This window comes from Symphalangus syndactylus, chromosome 17 (assembly GCF_028878055.3).
Source record: "Symphalangus syndactylus isolate Jambi chromosome 17, NHGRI_mSymSyn1-v2.1_pri, whole genome shotgun sequence".
NCBI lineage: Eukaryota > Metazoa > Chordata > Mammalia > Primates > Hylobatidae > Symphalangus > Symphalangus syndactylus.
Window position 1 is genome coordinate 73,887,725 of NC_072439.2, and position 15,020 is coordinate 73,902,744.

The 15,020-nt window shown below is 38.4% G+C and overlaps 1 protein-coding gene across 6 annotated transcripts in view; it reads left to right on the forward strand.

Annotated features, from left to right (window-relative positions):
* Positions 1–15,020, forward strand: part of FNDC3B (fibronectin type III domain containing 3B) — a 365,202-nt gene that overhangs the window by 202,104 nt on the left and 148,078 nt on the right. For all 6 annotated transcript variants that reach the window (XM_063621666.1, XM_063621665.1, XM_063621667.1 and 3 more), the window contains 2 exons: positions 7,798–8,041; positions 11,512–11,793. In XM_063621666.1, the coding sequence (XP_063477736.1) occupies positions 7,798–8,041; positions 11,512–11,793 (526 nt within the window). The remainder of the gene's footprint in view (positions 1–7,797; positions 8,042–11,511; positions 11,794–15,020) is intronic.

The window sequence follows — 15,020 nt, forward strand, 5'->3', positions numbered from 1 at the left end:
CAATTCAGTAAGAGGAACTACCTTTTCTGTTAGCTAAGGAAAAAAAAAAGAAAAAAAAAAACAACAGCCCTCAAAAAAAAAATATACATGTTTTTGGGAGATCCATTTTAGTTCTTTTTTTCTGGGGGGCAGGGGAACGGAGTCTTGCTCTGTCGCCCAGGCTGGAATGCAGTAACGCGATCTTGGCTCACTGCAAGCTCTGCCTCCTGGGTTCACACCATTCTCCTGCCTCAGCCTCCCGAGCAGCTGGGACTACAGGCGCCTGCCACCATGCCTGGCTAATTTTTTTTTGTATTTTTAGTAGAGACGGGGTTTCACCATGTTAGCCAGGATGGTCTTGATCTCCTGACCTTGTGTCCTGCCCACCTCGGCCTCCCAAAGTGCTGGGATTACAGGTGTGAGCCACCGTGCTGAGCCCCATTGTAGTTCTTATACACAAAATTGATCCTCCTTTACCCAGTTCCATGTCCTTGAGTGTATTACCTTCACTTCCCTAAGCATCATTCTTCTTATTTCTAAAATGGGGATAACTGTAACTGTATGTGCCTCACAGGATTGTTGGCAGGATTTAGTGAAGTGGTAACATTAATAGTAGTAATTGATGAGTAAGATTTTGTTACATTATGTATCAGGTACTGTTCTAGGAACTTGAACTCTACCTAACTCCTTTCTGGTAGAGGGTATTAAAGCATAGCAGTATTCAATAAGTATTAGTTGTATCCTGAATCCTTTTCACATCTCTTAATAACTCAGGTATCCTAATTCTCAACAGTTGATTGTTCACCTATTTACTTCTCAATATACAACTTCTGTATAATTTTCTACATAATGAAAACTTTCGTGTACACACCAGTATGAAAAATCTTGGTTCTGCAGCATACCAGTTGCACAATTTAATCATGCTGTGCTTTGGTTTTCTTCATCTAAAGCAGGGATGCCGATACCTAATTCTCAAGTGTTAGGGAAGTTGAATGAGATGGCCCATGTCAAGCACCTGACAGACCACAGGCACTGACTGATGTCCTTTTCCATCTCCCATCCTGTGCTGCTCCCGGGAGCCCTCCATCTTGCTGTTATCCCCAGGCTGTTTTATTTTGTTTTAATGATTCTCTTGGTCATATTTATAAGAACACTAGTATAAGACAAAGATTCTCTCCGTTGCACATTTTGTGCCTTATTCTGTAACCACTTATGCTTGTTTCTAGGCCACAGGATAGCAAGAATACTAGGCACGTAGAAGATTTTTTGTAAACGTATACTAAGCTGGATAAAACAGACATGATAAAGAATCAACCTGGCTTCTATTTGCCATCAGGCCAAATTTCTTCATTAGCCTGAGCAAGATGGCTCAGTGTTTGTTCACAGAGGCTAAATGTCTCACTTTTTAAAAGAGAGTTTTTGTTTGTTTTCAATCAGAAAAGGCTTGTAGAACTTAAGGTAGAAGAAAGTGCTGGATTGGGCCTTTGTATTCTGAGGGGGTATATTAGTTTAGTAGGGCTACCATAACAGAATACCACAGACTGGGTAGTTTACACAAGAAAAATTTATTTTCTTACATTTCTAGAGGTTGGAAGTCCAAGATCAAGGTGTCAGCAGGATTAATTGGTTTCTTCTAAGGCTTGTCACCTTGGCTTATAGATGGCCATTGTATTTGTCCATTTTCAAGCTGCTAATAAAGACATTCACAAGATTGGGCAATTTACATAGGAAAGAGGTTTAATTAGACTTACAGTTCCACATGGCTTGGGAAGCCTCACGATCATGGTAGAAGGCAAGGAAGAACAAGTCACATCTTAACGTGGATGGTAGCAAAAAAAAAAAAAAAAAAAAAAAAAAAACTTGTGCAAGGAGACTTCTGTTTTTCAAAACCGTCAGATCCCATGAGACTTATTCACTATCATGAGAACAGCATGGGAAAGACCCATCCCCATGATTCAGTTACCTTCCACTGAGTCCCTCCCACAACATGTAGAAATGCAAGATGAGATTTGGTTGGGGACACAGCCAAACCATATCATTATGTACCTGGCCCTTCCCAAATCTCATGTCCTCACATTTCAAAACAAATCATGCCTTTCCTACAGTCCCTCAAAATCTTAACTCATTTCAGCATTAACTCAAAAGTCCACAATCCAAAGTCTCATCTGAGATGAGGCAAGTCCCTTCTACCTATCTGTCTATGAGCCTGTAAAATCAAAAGCAAGTTAGTTACTTTCTAGATACAATGAAGGTACAGGCATTGGGTAAATACAGCCATTCGAAATGGGAGAAATTGGCCCAAACAAAGGGGCTACAGGCCCCATACAAGTCCAAAATCCAGTGGGGCAGTCAAATCTTAAAGCTCCAAAATGATATCCTTTGACTCCGTGTCTCACATCTAGGTCACACTGAGGCAAGAGGTGGGTTCCCATAGTCTCGGGCAGCTCTGCCCCTGTGGCTTTGCAGGGTACAGCCTCACTCCTCACTGCTTTCACAGGCTGGTGTTGAGTGTTTGCAGATTTTCCAGGCATGTGGTGCAAGCTGTTGGTGGATCTACCATTCTGGAGTCTGGAGGATGGTAGCCCTCTAGGTAGTGCCCCAGCAGGAACTTTGTGTGGGGGCTCAGACCCCACATTTCCCTTCCGCCCTACCCTAGCAGAGGTTCTTGATGAGAGCTCCACTCCTGCAGCAAACTTCTGCCTGGACATCCAGGCATTTCCGTACAGTCTCTGAAGTCTAGTCAGAGGTTCCCAAACCTCAATTCTTGACTTCTGTGCACTCGTGGGCTTAACACCACATGGAAGCTACCATAGCTTGGGACTTGCACCCTCTGAAGCCACAGCCTGAGCAGTACCTTGGCCCCTTTCAGTCATGACTGGAGTGGCTGGGATGCAGGGCGCCAAGTCCTTAGATTGCACACAGCACAGGGACTCTGGGCCTGGCCCACACAACCATTTTATCCTCCTAGGCCTCCGGGCCTGTGATAAGAGGGGCTGCCATGGAGACCTCTGACATACCCTGGAGACATTTTCCCCATTGTCTTGCAGATTAACATTCAGCTCCTTGTTACTTAAGCAAATTTCTGCAGTGGGCTTGAATTTCTCCTCAAAAAAATGGGATTTTCTTTTCTATTGTATTGTCAGGCTGCAAATTTTCCAAAGTTTTATGCTCTGCTTCCCTTATAAAACTTAATGCCTTTAACAGCACCCAGGTCACATCTTGAATGCTCTTGCTTAGAGATTTCTTCTGCTGGATACCCTAAATCATCTCTTTCAAGTTCAAAGTCCCACAGATCTCTAGGACAGGGACAGAGTGCCGCCATTCCTTTTGCTAAAACATAACAAGAATCACCTTTGCTCCACAAGTCCCTCATCTCTTTCTGAGACCATCTCAGTCTGGGCCTTATTGTTCATGTCGTTATCAGCATTTTAGTCAAAGCCATTCAAGTCTCTAGGGAGTTCCAGACTTTCCCACATTTTCCTGCCTTCTTCTGAGCCCTCCAAATTGCTCCAACCTTTGCCTGTTACCCAGTATCAAAGTCGCTTCCACATTTTCAGGTATCTTTTCAGCAACGTGCCACTGTTCTGAGACCAATATACTGTATTAGTCTGTTTTCATGCTGCTGATAAAGACATACCTGAGACTGGGCAATTTACAAAGGAAAGAGGTTTAATTGGACTTACAGTTTCACGTGGGTGAAGAAGCCTCACAATCATGGTGGAAGGCAAGGAGGAGCAAGTCACATCTTAGATGGATGGCAGCAGGCAAAAAAAGAGGTTGTGCAGGGAGACTCCTGTTTTTAAAACCATCAGATCTCATGACACTTAAATCACCATCATGAGAACATCACGGGAAAGACTTGCCTTCATGATTCAGTTACCTCCCACCTGCTCCCCCCCCCCAACATGTGGGAAGTCAAGATGAGATTTGGGTGGGGATACAGCCAAACCATATCAGCCATCTTCCTTTGGTGTCGTCACATGATGTTCCCTTTGTGCATGTCTCTTGTAAATCTCCTCTTACATAGATACTGTTGGATTAGAGTCTACCTATATGACCTCATTTCACCTTTATTGTCTACTTAAAATGCCATTTCTAAATACAGTCATATTCTGAAGTAGTGAGCATCAGAACGTCAACATATGAATTTGGGGACACATAAGTCAGCCCATGATAGGTGACAGTCTGAGAACATGGCATAATGATCTTTTCCAAGGCTCTATGCTTCTCTGGAGAGGATACGTGAGTGACAGTTCTGTTGAGTCATAGAGCTGGAAAAAATTTAGATGAAGAATATTTATTCTGATTTCTGAAATCACCACACTTCTGCTTTCTTAACAGCACTTACTAGGACTTAGTCTAATTTTCCTCTTTGTATTCTTAGGCTGTGTGGCTGAGTCTTACTGTTGAGCACTTATTTTTTTCTCCCCTTTGAATATCCAGTCCTTAGCACGTAATATGTGTCAGGAAATAATAGTTGAATTGAATACAGGTGATTTGTCTGCCTCTGGACATTGTCACAATTTCCTACACCACAAAAGGAAATGAATTTGTCTTTCCCATAGTCGTCTGCGAAGACTGAGGGCATATTTTTTTGCCTCGGGTGTTTTGGACCGAATTCTGTCTGATGTCTAAATTCGACTACAGTAATATATTTATTTATGAGCCATCTTTATTAAAGAATGTTACTGCCACTGTTTCCTTAGTTGCCAATTATTTTGTGCATTGTTACTGCTCCTCAGATTTTCTTATTTTGGGGGAGACTTAGGCATAATTTCCTTAGATGTAGATCAAAGCTGAATTGGATAACTAAAATATGTTGCAATTTATGTTATAGAAAAATGGTAAAAAATATTAACATATTTTTTATATTTCTACTATTTCAGAATTAATATTTCATCTTTTTTTTTTTTTTTTTGAGACGGAGTCTCCATCTGTCACCCAGGCTGGAGTGCAGTGGTGTGATCTTGGCTCACTGCAGCCTCCACCTCCTGGGTTCAAGCAATTCTTCTGCTTCAGCCTCCTGAGTAGCTGGGGCTACAGGCCCACGCCACCACACCCTGCTAATTTTTTTGTATTTTTAGTAGAGATGGGGTTTCACCATGTTGGCCAGACTGGTCTTGAACTCCTGACCTCAGACAGTCCACCTGCGTCGGCCTCCCAAAGTACTGGGATTACAGGCGTGAGCCACTGCACCAGGCCAATATTTCACTTTTTTGAAATAAATCTTTTTAATGATAAGACAGGCTTGGGTTTGTCAAGAACAGGTTTCTAAAAGGATTTCATTATGCATGCACATGTAAATAAAAACCTTTTACAAATCCCACAGAATAAGATACTTTAAAATGGAGCTGTCAAGCAATTTTTATATGTGCAGGCAATTTGTGGTTTCAAAAAGCTACTTCAAAAAAAAACTTCAAAAAGTTAATGCCTTTTGATAATTTTTTTTTTTAAACCACTTTGTTAACAGGTCCAAAGTTATATGATAAAATGATCAAATAAATTTTTTCATTATAAATAATCCTGTTTAAAAGTCCAAAGCATTCCTCTTAATATTTAGTGAGAGCCCTGTTCTTGTTCTACTTCATCAGTTGTCTATGTTGCTGGTTGACTATTGGAAGTTTTACACTGAATGAAAGAATAAAGATTGTAAACCTCTAGAAAACAAGTACTTTACTTCTCTGGTCCTTCCAGGATTGAATGAAGGTTGCATGAAAGAGAAACATCTGGAATATGCCTTTCTTTTTTCTTAATAGCTAGTAGAGGGTGAGGAGGGAAATAAGACACTGTATGATAATGCGTGTTCGTGTCAGATCGTAGGAAAAAATCATGATGTATTTATACTGCGTGTGCTATTTATATATGTGTGCTACCAAACAGCATACAGCTCTACGTTTTAGACAAAATAGAAGAAGCTTTGATGATTATTATCAATACACGCATGAGAATTTCCAAAGTCATGGTTTAAGCACCCACTTCACATACACTTGTAAATTAGCTTCCATGCATTCATAAATGAGGTTAGTGTGATTAGCTTGCCAAGGCCCAGAAGGGATTATATTTATTAAAGATCACATGAAAAGCTGTGTCCTAAGCATCTGACTAGGAATCTTAATTTTAAATAGGTAATATTGTCTTATTTATGAACTATTAACATAGTAGAAACATTTATTTTGATAGATTTATTAATGAATGTAAAGATTTTTTTTTTTAACATAAAGATTAATGGCCGTTCATTCAAACTAAACCAATTTTGTATACTGAAATATAACATAAGCATTGACAGACTTGCCAATCTGGCTTAAGCACTACTTTTAAAATATGAAGCTAAGTATAGTTTTTTGTTGTTGTTAAGATGTTTTAGACATGATTAAGTCATTTTATTTTGTCCTATAATCAACCTCCTGAGGTATAATGAGAAATCCATTTCAATATAGAAGGTCAGTTTTATGGGGTTTTTAGATTTCGTCCTTTTTTTTTGAAAAACAAAACTTCCTGTCAGAGTGTGTGCCCGATTGTCTCACATATTTGATTAGATCAGCTGGCGTGGCTTCTTGGCAGCCTGGCCCTCACTGCCAGGTTTACTCCGTGTCCACTTCCTTGCAGGTCCCTGACCCGGAGGCCATCTCTCAGCTGTCCCAGCCCTGCCAATTCTTTGAGGTCCCTGAAGCCTTTCCTGATTCTCCCATCTCATGTTATCATTCTCTGTACCCCTACAGCTTTACCTTTTGATCATGGTATCTGTTGTGTTAGTTATTTCTTTCATTGTGTCTCACCAAAGTTGTTTGCTCATAGGAGCTGGTAGTGTGATGCTGGCCACAGAGGCAATAAATATTGGCATTGTGCTGCCTTCGTTGCTTTTCTTGGATGAATTAAAAAACATTCAGAGGAGCTTGGCACGGTCGTGCATGCCCGTAGTCCCAGCTACTTTGGAGGCTGAGGCAGAAAGATGACTTGAGGCCAGTTCAAGGCTGTAGTGTATGATGATCACACCTGCGTGTAGCCACTGCACTTCAGCCTGGGCAACACAGTGAAATCCCATCTCTAACAATAAATAATGAACAAAGAATTGGAAAAAGAATGGATAGAGTGTTGATTGGCTTGCTTTTCTCATAACAGGTTTCTTTTCCAAGCATCTTCTTTCACAACACTCATCATCAGGACATCTTGGGAGCAAAAGTGTCCATACTGATTTGGGGCTACTTAAGTTTTTCTTTGGTCAGAATCCCTTGTTTCATCCTCAGTCCTAGATTAAGTAATCTTAGGGCACATTTATGGCTTCTGACGTTAATGCCCCCTTTATTTCCTAAAGCCCTGATGATGATGGAACTGTGCATGTTAGGTTTAAAGCAGGAATGGGGAAGAATGTTGTCGGCGTATCTAGAAGCCCAGCCCTGGAAAAGTACTTACGTGGCACAGAAAGCCTCTTTCTGGAAAACCACTGAACTGATAGTTAAATTCAAAAGTCACTCCTATAATCAGTTTAAGCACACATTAAATTCACTTGTCTTAGATGAAGCCAGTGAAAATTTTAAGACAAAAACAAGATTTATTATCAAATACTGGTCTCTCCAAAAAGTTACATGGGATCAGAATCAGATGTTGATGAATAATTTGTTTTTGTACGTTTTAATAGTTACATGTTATTACTTCTAGAACCCATTTAACTGATTGAACTAGAGAACCAGAATACAACATGCATTCGTTTTTTTCTATGGTGGAAGAGAAAAGTAAAATTAAAGTGGAAGTTATTAATACTATATATATTCATAGGCTGCTAATATGTACTGCGTTCTTTCCTTTTGTGTTTTTCTTCAGGTGATTGAAGATAGCACTGGAGTCCGCCGGGTAGTGGTCACACCCCAGTCTCCTGAGTGTTATCCCCCAAGCTACCCCTCAGCCATGTCTCCAACCCATCATCTCCCTCCCTATCTGACTCACCATCCACATTTTATTCATAACTCACACACGGCTTACTACCCACCTGTTACTGGACCTGGAGATATGCCGCCACAGTTTTTTCCCCAGCATCATCTTCCCCACACAATATATGGTGAGCAAGGTGAGTAGATTTTCGCTGGCGTCAGGAGCTGTTGAAACTGATTACAGCATTTCAATAGTTCAAGGCGGCCCTTTGTTTCTTGTGAAATAAGCATAGTAGAAAAGGATCTAGGTGGTTTGTAAGACTCATGGGGAATTCCTAGCTTCCTTTGTCCTGAATGGTGCCTTGGAAAAATTACTGTGTGGGTTTAGTTCTTTTTCTTTCTTTCATTTTTCACAAACTTGGCCCCAACCCCCACCTTACAAGATCAAGGAGTAAGGTAGCCACCTTTTATATTAGAAAAGTGGCAGTGTGACATCGTTCCCATGTCCTGAAAGCATGGTTGTATGTGAGAGTGGCCTGAGGTACAACTGTGGTACATCGTTTCTTTGGTATCCATATGATCTACCAGTTAAAGGGAAATTGAAAAGTATTTTGTGCCCCATTTCCAATGTTTGAAGATTGTGAAGTCTCAACAACCTTTGGGTTTCCTGAAAGGCTGTATGTTGTGATGTTGGCAAAACTCAAAAATCCCCTGGCTGTTGATGTGGCCTTCCTGAACCTGCTTTTAGTTTAAGAGTAGCCATTAGTGCAGCCACAATTTCACTGATTGTTAGGCAAATACTTACCTGGATATGAAAAGAGCCTCAGAGCTACCAACATTATATCTTTTTAAAGTTTTGACCTTGGTGTTGGTTTAGTCTAAAGGCTTTCTCTATCAAAATGGATACTAAGAAACCAGATAATTGAGGGTAAAATTAGACTTTAGCCTCTAGGACTTTGCAAAGTGATTTTCTTCTGAGTCTCACTATGAATGGAAGCATTTTACTGCTTCAGACATTTATTTTGTTGGTTTAGATACATTGCAGAAGAAATGCCTGTTATACCATAGAATGTTTGAGCAAGTTATCACTTTTCACAATGTAATTATATAATTTCTATATAATTATAATTTATTTATAATTATATATTTTATATATATAATTTTTCCCTGTTCATCTCACATTATAACTTATTCACAGAAAAAACTTTTTTGAGATGATATTTTAAGTGAAATATACCGTTGTAACTTAGGGATAGAATTTGACTGTATGTGTGTTTTATTTATTTGTTTTTTTTAGTAGTCAAAGAAATTTGACATAATTCAAATTAATCAGGTGCTTTCACAATGTTGTATAAGGGGATGATAGCAAAACGTGAAATCAATACTTTGATTTCACAGCAGCATCAATAACTTCCTATCAATTTGATCTTTTTTCCATGTGACACACCAAGAAAACATCAAGTATTGGGGATACACTATGAAAACATTTGGATAAAAACTGAAAAAGTTTAGTTAGCTGTAATTTTTTTTTAATGTATTCAGTGCTTTGACACAATATGCATTAAATAATTGAGTGTTTCTTAGAGCTTTCTGGCTGGATCTGAGCTCTGATGACAAGTCAGGCCTTGGTGACTGACTCACTGCTTGCTAGTACATGTCTGACTAGCCTTATTTTAGCAGTCTGTTAGTAGGATGCCACATGGTTACTATTTTGTAAATGCTGTCCTTTGCAATTTTAGGCAAGACAACAGTATGATTTAAATCATCATTAGAGTTAAGCAAAATTGTAGTCTCTTCATTTTATGGTGTATTTGGGTCTAATTAAAATGACAGAGCAATAATGTATGCAAATAAAAATGATTTCATTGATTTCAAATTAAAGCAGTAAAACAAAATCCCTTCCCTTTATAAATAAGCCATTTATATATTCTTTTACCTTAGTTCTTAGTGTGCATACCTAAAAGCAATTTAAATATTAATTTTCTAAACTATAAGAGTTTTTAAAGTTTTCAACATGTCTGAAAAGATTATTAGTGCCCATGGTGAATATGTTAAATCTCACGTGTAATGCATCGTGGTGTTTAGAACATTTACTATCCTTCTGGTATATTTTGACATAGTTTCTTTGGATACATACTCTCTGAATAGGATTATATTTGTTTTGACACATTCTCTAGTGCAAACTGGTTCTCTCATGAAGGTTTTTTTAACAAAACAACTCTTGTTTATGCTTTAGCTATGTTAACAGTAAGAAACAGTGGAGCTTTACTGTTGAGTAATTGAGACAGCAGTTTTGTTAAATTATGCAGAATAACCATACATTTCTGTTGTGCCTGTGACAGTCCTAGTTTAGGTCTCTTGCCTTGAAGAAATTATTGATATTCCTCCCTTTTTGCTCTCAGAAGTGTTCAGATTTGGATGGTATTGTCACTCCATAGATGAGGTGACCCTTTTTTCTTATAAAGATATAAGGACCCAATCTTTATGTTATGCATTGTCATTTTTTACTGATACCTAAAAATAATTTTGAACTGATTTAAAAATTTAAATTTAACATAAAGTTTTCCCCTTGAGATCATAAGATTGTTTGTAGGCTTCTATTTTCTTTTGAGCCACTTTAAACTGTGCATAGTAAAGTCAGGTGACATTCTTCATTTGTCTTGCCTTATATTACTCCAAAAGAGAAGTTTGAGACCATAGCTTATTATGTTTGGCACCAGATTTCAGAGATGGCTTTTCTTTATCCTTATGCTTCCTCCTTGAACATTTCCCCTGATTCTGTGAGCTTTGATTATTTTAAATGGAAATGTGTCATCTCATTATCTTGGTTAAATTTGTTCAAATGTTTTTTGTATGCCACAAAAAACTTTGACTGCAATATACTTTCCAATAGAAATACTGTTCTGTCTACAGGGATAAGTACACTTTCAAAGTAGCTTGATTCTAAGTACATGTTTAATAGGGGTATTTTATTTGTTCTAACTTTTTCGTGTATTGCAACTACTGAAAACATATTGAAAGGCAAAAATCAAACTCAGTTATAAATTCAACTAGAATATGAGCTCTTTAGGGGTAACAACCTTGTCTTCAGTATTCTCTGTAATATAGGAAATTTTCTGAACACCCAGTGTAGTTTTTAATGATTGATTATTCCTTGATTGGTTAGAAACAAATGGGAGTGCTTTAAATGTATATCATGTATATGGCATTTCCTTTTTTCTTTTTCTTTTTGAGACAGAGTCTTGCTCTGTCACTCAGGCTGGAGTGCAGTGATGCAATCTCAGTTCACTGCAACCTCCGCCTCCCGGGTTCAAGTGATTCTCCTGCCTCAGCCTCCCAGGTAGCTGGGATTATAGGCACCCACCACCACGCCTGGCTAATTTTTTGTATTTTTAGTAGAGATGGGGTTTCACCATGTTGCCCAGGCTAGTTTCTAACTCCCAAGCTCAGACAGTCCGCCCACCTCGGCCTCCCAAAGTGCAGGGATTACAGGCATGAGCCACCATGCCCAGCAGTATTTTCTTAAAAAATATTTATTATACTCTAGTAATACTTTAGACTTCCTTTATACTTCAGACTTCTTCAGGAGCCAGATCATTTGACCGTTTAATAATTTATTATTGAAAATGCAAACTGAGTTTGGGTTTATCATAATCATCCATTTTAGAAATTATACCATTTTATGGAATGTCAAGCTACATCACCCGAGAAGACCAGTACAGCAAGCCTCCGCACAAAAAACTGAAAGACCGCCAGATCGATCGCCAGAACCGCCTCAACAGCCCTCCTTCTTCTATCTACAAAAGCAGCTGCACAACAGTATACAATGGCTACGGGAAGGGCCACAGTGGTGGAAGCGGCGGAGGCGGCAGTGGTGGTGGTCCCGGAATTAAGAAAACAGAGCGACGAGCAAGAAGCAGCCCAAAGTCGAATGATTCAGACTTGCAAGGTAATACTCAAGATGTTTGCCATAGAGTGAATTATCAAGACAGAGACATCTCAAATGATGTTTCCACATCTTTTACATGAGAATATTATTTCATGGTGGTTGGTGGTTCTGCTAAGAATATTTGAGTAGCCTTCTTTGATCTATTTCTTGGTAAGGAAAGAATATTGCATTGTTCATTTTTTATTAATACTTCACGGCAGAAATACTACATTTTGGCCACATATGCCATGCAACTTTCTACTTAATTACAAATATTTGAAAATCTTTTCATGTTAGCCTACTTCTGTTGTATCACTCTCTGAATAGACAGATATGGAAGAAATCCAAAGATAATTTTTCTAAAAGTGTAGGCTAGTTTAAATCTCAAAACAAGTATACCTCGTAAACCATATGTAATTACTTCCTTACTGTAATGAAATCTATCACTGAATCACAGAAATATATTTCTGTTTAGTTTTGGCATCAGTTATTGTCTCATACCACCTTTTGCCTGTGAATCAAGTGTTCAGAAACCAAGAATGAGATGGAAGAATGAGGGTCACCACATATAGGTAGAGAAACATCAACTCAGAATGGCATTTGTCTTTCTGTAGATGAATCTCTTGAGTATAGATCAGTTGATTTGGAGGAAGGTTTATGTGTTTAAATGAAGTTTTGGGGGAAGTTTAGAGAGAACCTATTTTGATGCCACATAAGGAAAAACAGTGGCTTTTTCTATAGGCATAGGGAAGAATGACTTAAGTGAGGCAAAAAAGGTAACATTTGGATAAGGTAGGTGAGTTTATAGATATAAATGACTGGAAAACAAAGACATGAACAACTTTGAAAGATAGGATCAGTTATTCAAGTAGATTCCCTTTTTCATTCACAATCACATTCTCACAGACACAGTCCCAGTTTCTACCTGACTGAGATGTAGTAAGGAATTTGATTATAACACTCATTGAATTTATGGATTCCTTACTGCATCTCATTCAGGTAGAAACAGGGACTGTGTCTGTGAGAATGTGACTGTGAATGAAAAAGATGGAATTTGTGTATTTTTGAATGTCTTTGGAAGAGCTTCTGACAAGAGAGAGGAAGATTAGGTAACATGAAATATCGCCATCAACATTTCCCCCTACGTTATTTGGGTGAGTGAATTGCAGCCTGAGAGAGAGGAATAGTAAGATACAGTGACATGTGAATAGATCATGTGTTCTTTTAATTTGAATTATGTATTCTTTTCTCTATTTTCCAAACTCTATGCAATTATCACATGCTATTCTTATAATTCTTAAACAAAACATAAATCAGTATCATACAAAAGAAAGCAAAGATTCAAGAGGCCTTTACACAGCTCTTAAGGGAAGATGCTGGGTCTCATATAAAATAATTTTTAGTCAAACGATACTGTAATTTCTAAGTTTGAAGTTAGTTTATTAGCAGTGTTACAATTTAACCATGACTATACAAGAATTCATACCAAAAAAATTAGGAATAGATTTTCCTGAAGAGAATTTTCATCTAAAGAAAAGCGAGCGAGAATGTATAAATTGTCTAGAGAGCTTACAAAGTTTGAAGTACTTTGATTACTTGACTCATTCTTTAATAATTTTCACCTTGCCTTGCACCAAAACTGATTTAAGGCAAATGACATAGACACATAGAAGCAGATAAAATAAATGTAAGCATTGAGGAGCCGAAAGATGATAAGGGAAGGAAAATATTAATAGGATGAAGCAGGGTTCTGGTAGAGTTGCTTGATATGGGCCATATATTTTGTTTTGAGCCTCCTGGTTGTCAAAGCAAAAAGGCAATCGTGAATCACATGGTGTAGACGAAGAATAAAGGACTTGTTCATGGGGTCCATCAAGTGGCTCACAATGTTTCAGTTGTGTCTGCCTCAAAATGTGGTTGTTGGCTCCTAGGATCCCAAAAGGCTTTTTCCTGCTTTCTCATCCTTACAGTGTATCTCCTGCTGGAGTTTACTGCGGCTGACATCTAAATCTGTGCCCCAGAAACAGACTTATTAACTGATTCTTAAGTTTGTGGTGCCACCTGATTAATCTAAAACTGTACTTAATACTAGTATGATAAACCTAATAAGTTCATGTGTGGTTTGCACAAGAATAGAATATATACTTAACCATAACATGTGACTTGTGGGTTTTTTGTTTTTTTTTTTTAAATGTTTTACTTAGATTAAATTGTCCTCATGGCCAGAAGAGAGAAATCTTTTTACTTTTTTTTTGAGATGGAGTCTTGCCCTGTCACGCAGGCTGGAGTGCAGTGGTGTGATCTCAGCTCACTGCAACCTTCGCCTCCCAGGTTCAAGCCATTCTCCTGCCTCAGCCTCCTGAGTAGCTGAGATTACAGGCATGTGCCACCACACATGTTAGTTTTTGTATTTTTGGTAGAGATGGGGTTTTGCCATGTGGGCCAGGCTGGTCTCAAACTCTTGACCTCAGGTGATCTGCCCACCTCGGCCTCCTTCTTTTTACTTTATAATTCCTTTGCCTGTGAGTTAATTTACTTGAATAATTTACCTTTTTACCACTTACAAAAAACAAATCTTTAAAAAAAGACAAACTTTAAGTTTGTGCCTGGTCCTATGGTAAAACTAAGCACATGCAAAAGAAGCAGACAACTCATGTTCATATAAATACACTTATTAAAAAGATGGGGATACCTTAATTTCTCTCTTGAGATCTAGTTCACTCAGTTAACTGTGCTTCAGAAACTTTAAAACAATAGAGATTCATGGACCCCATTTTAGACTTACTAAATCAGAATCTTCATACCACTTTTGACTTCATGTTTTTTTTTTTTAATCAAACCTCCATTGGGGATAATGTATAATCAGCCAAGATAGAAAATTATTATACTGTCATCATAGTAAGGATGGTTCACCAAGTTGTACACAGTATGGAATAGGGACTTTATCTGTTTTATTCATCATTCTCTCCCTCCTTCTAGTACTACACCTGACACATAGTAGGTACTCAGTAAATGTTGTTAAATGAGTCCTGTTTTCTTAATTGCCTTGTTTTCCAGAGCAAGCCTTCTTTTTGAACACACAAAGCTATTGTACCACTTCCTTTTCCTGGAACAAAGTGTTGCATTGCTCAAGGAAACTGCTCTGTGGCTAGCCTCCCCTTTCATTTACTGTTACCTTCAGGAAAACAGGCATGACAGAGTCCCATAATACACTCAGAAATATGGGATCTCTGTCTTCTTGCACTCCC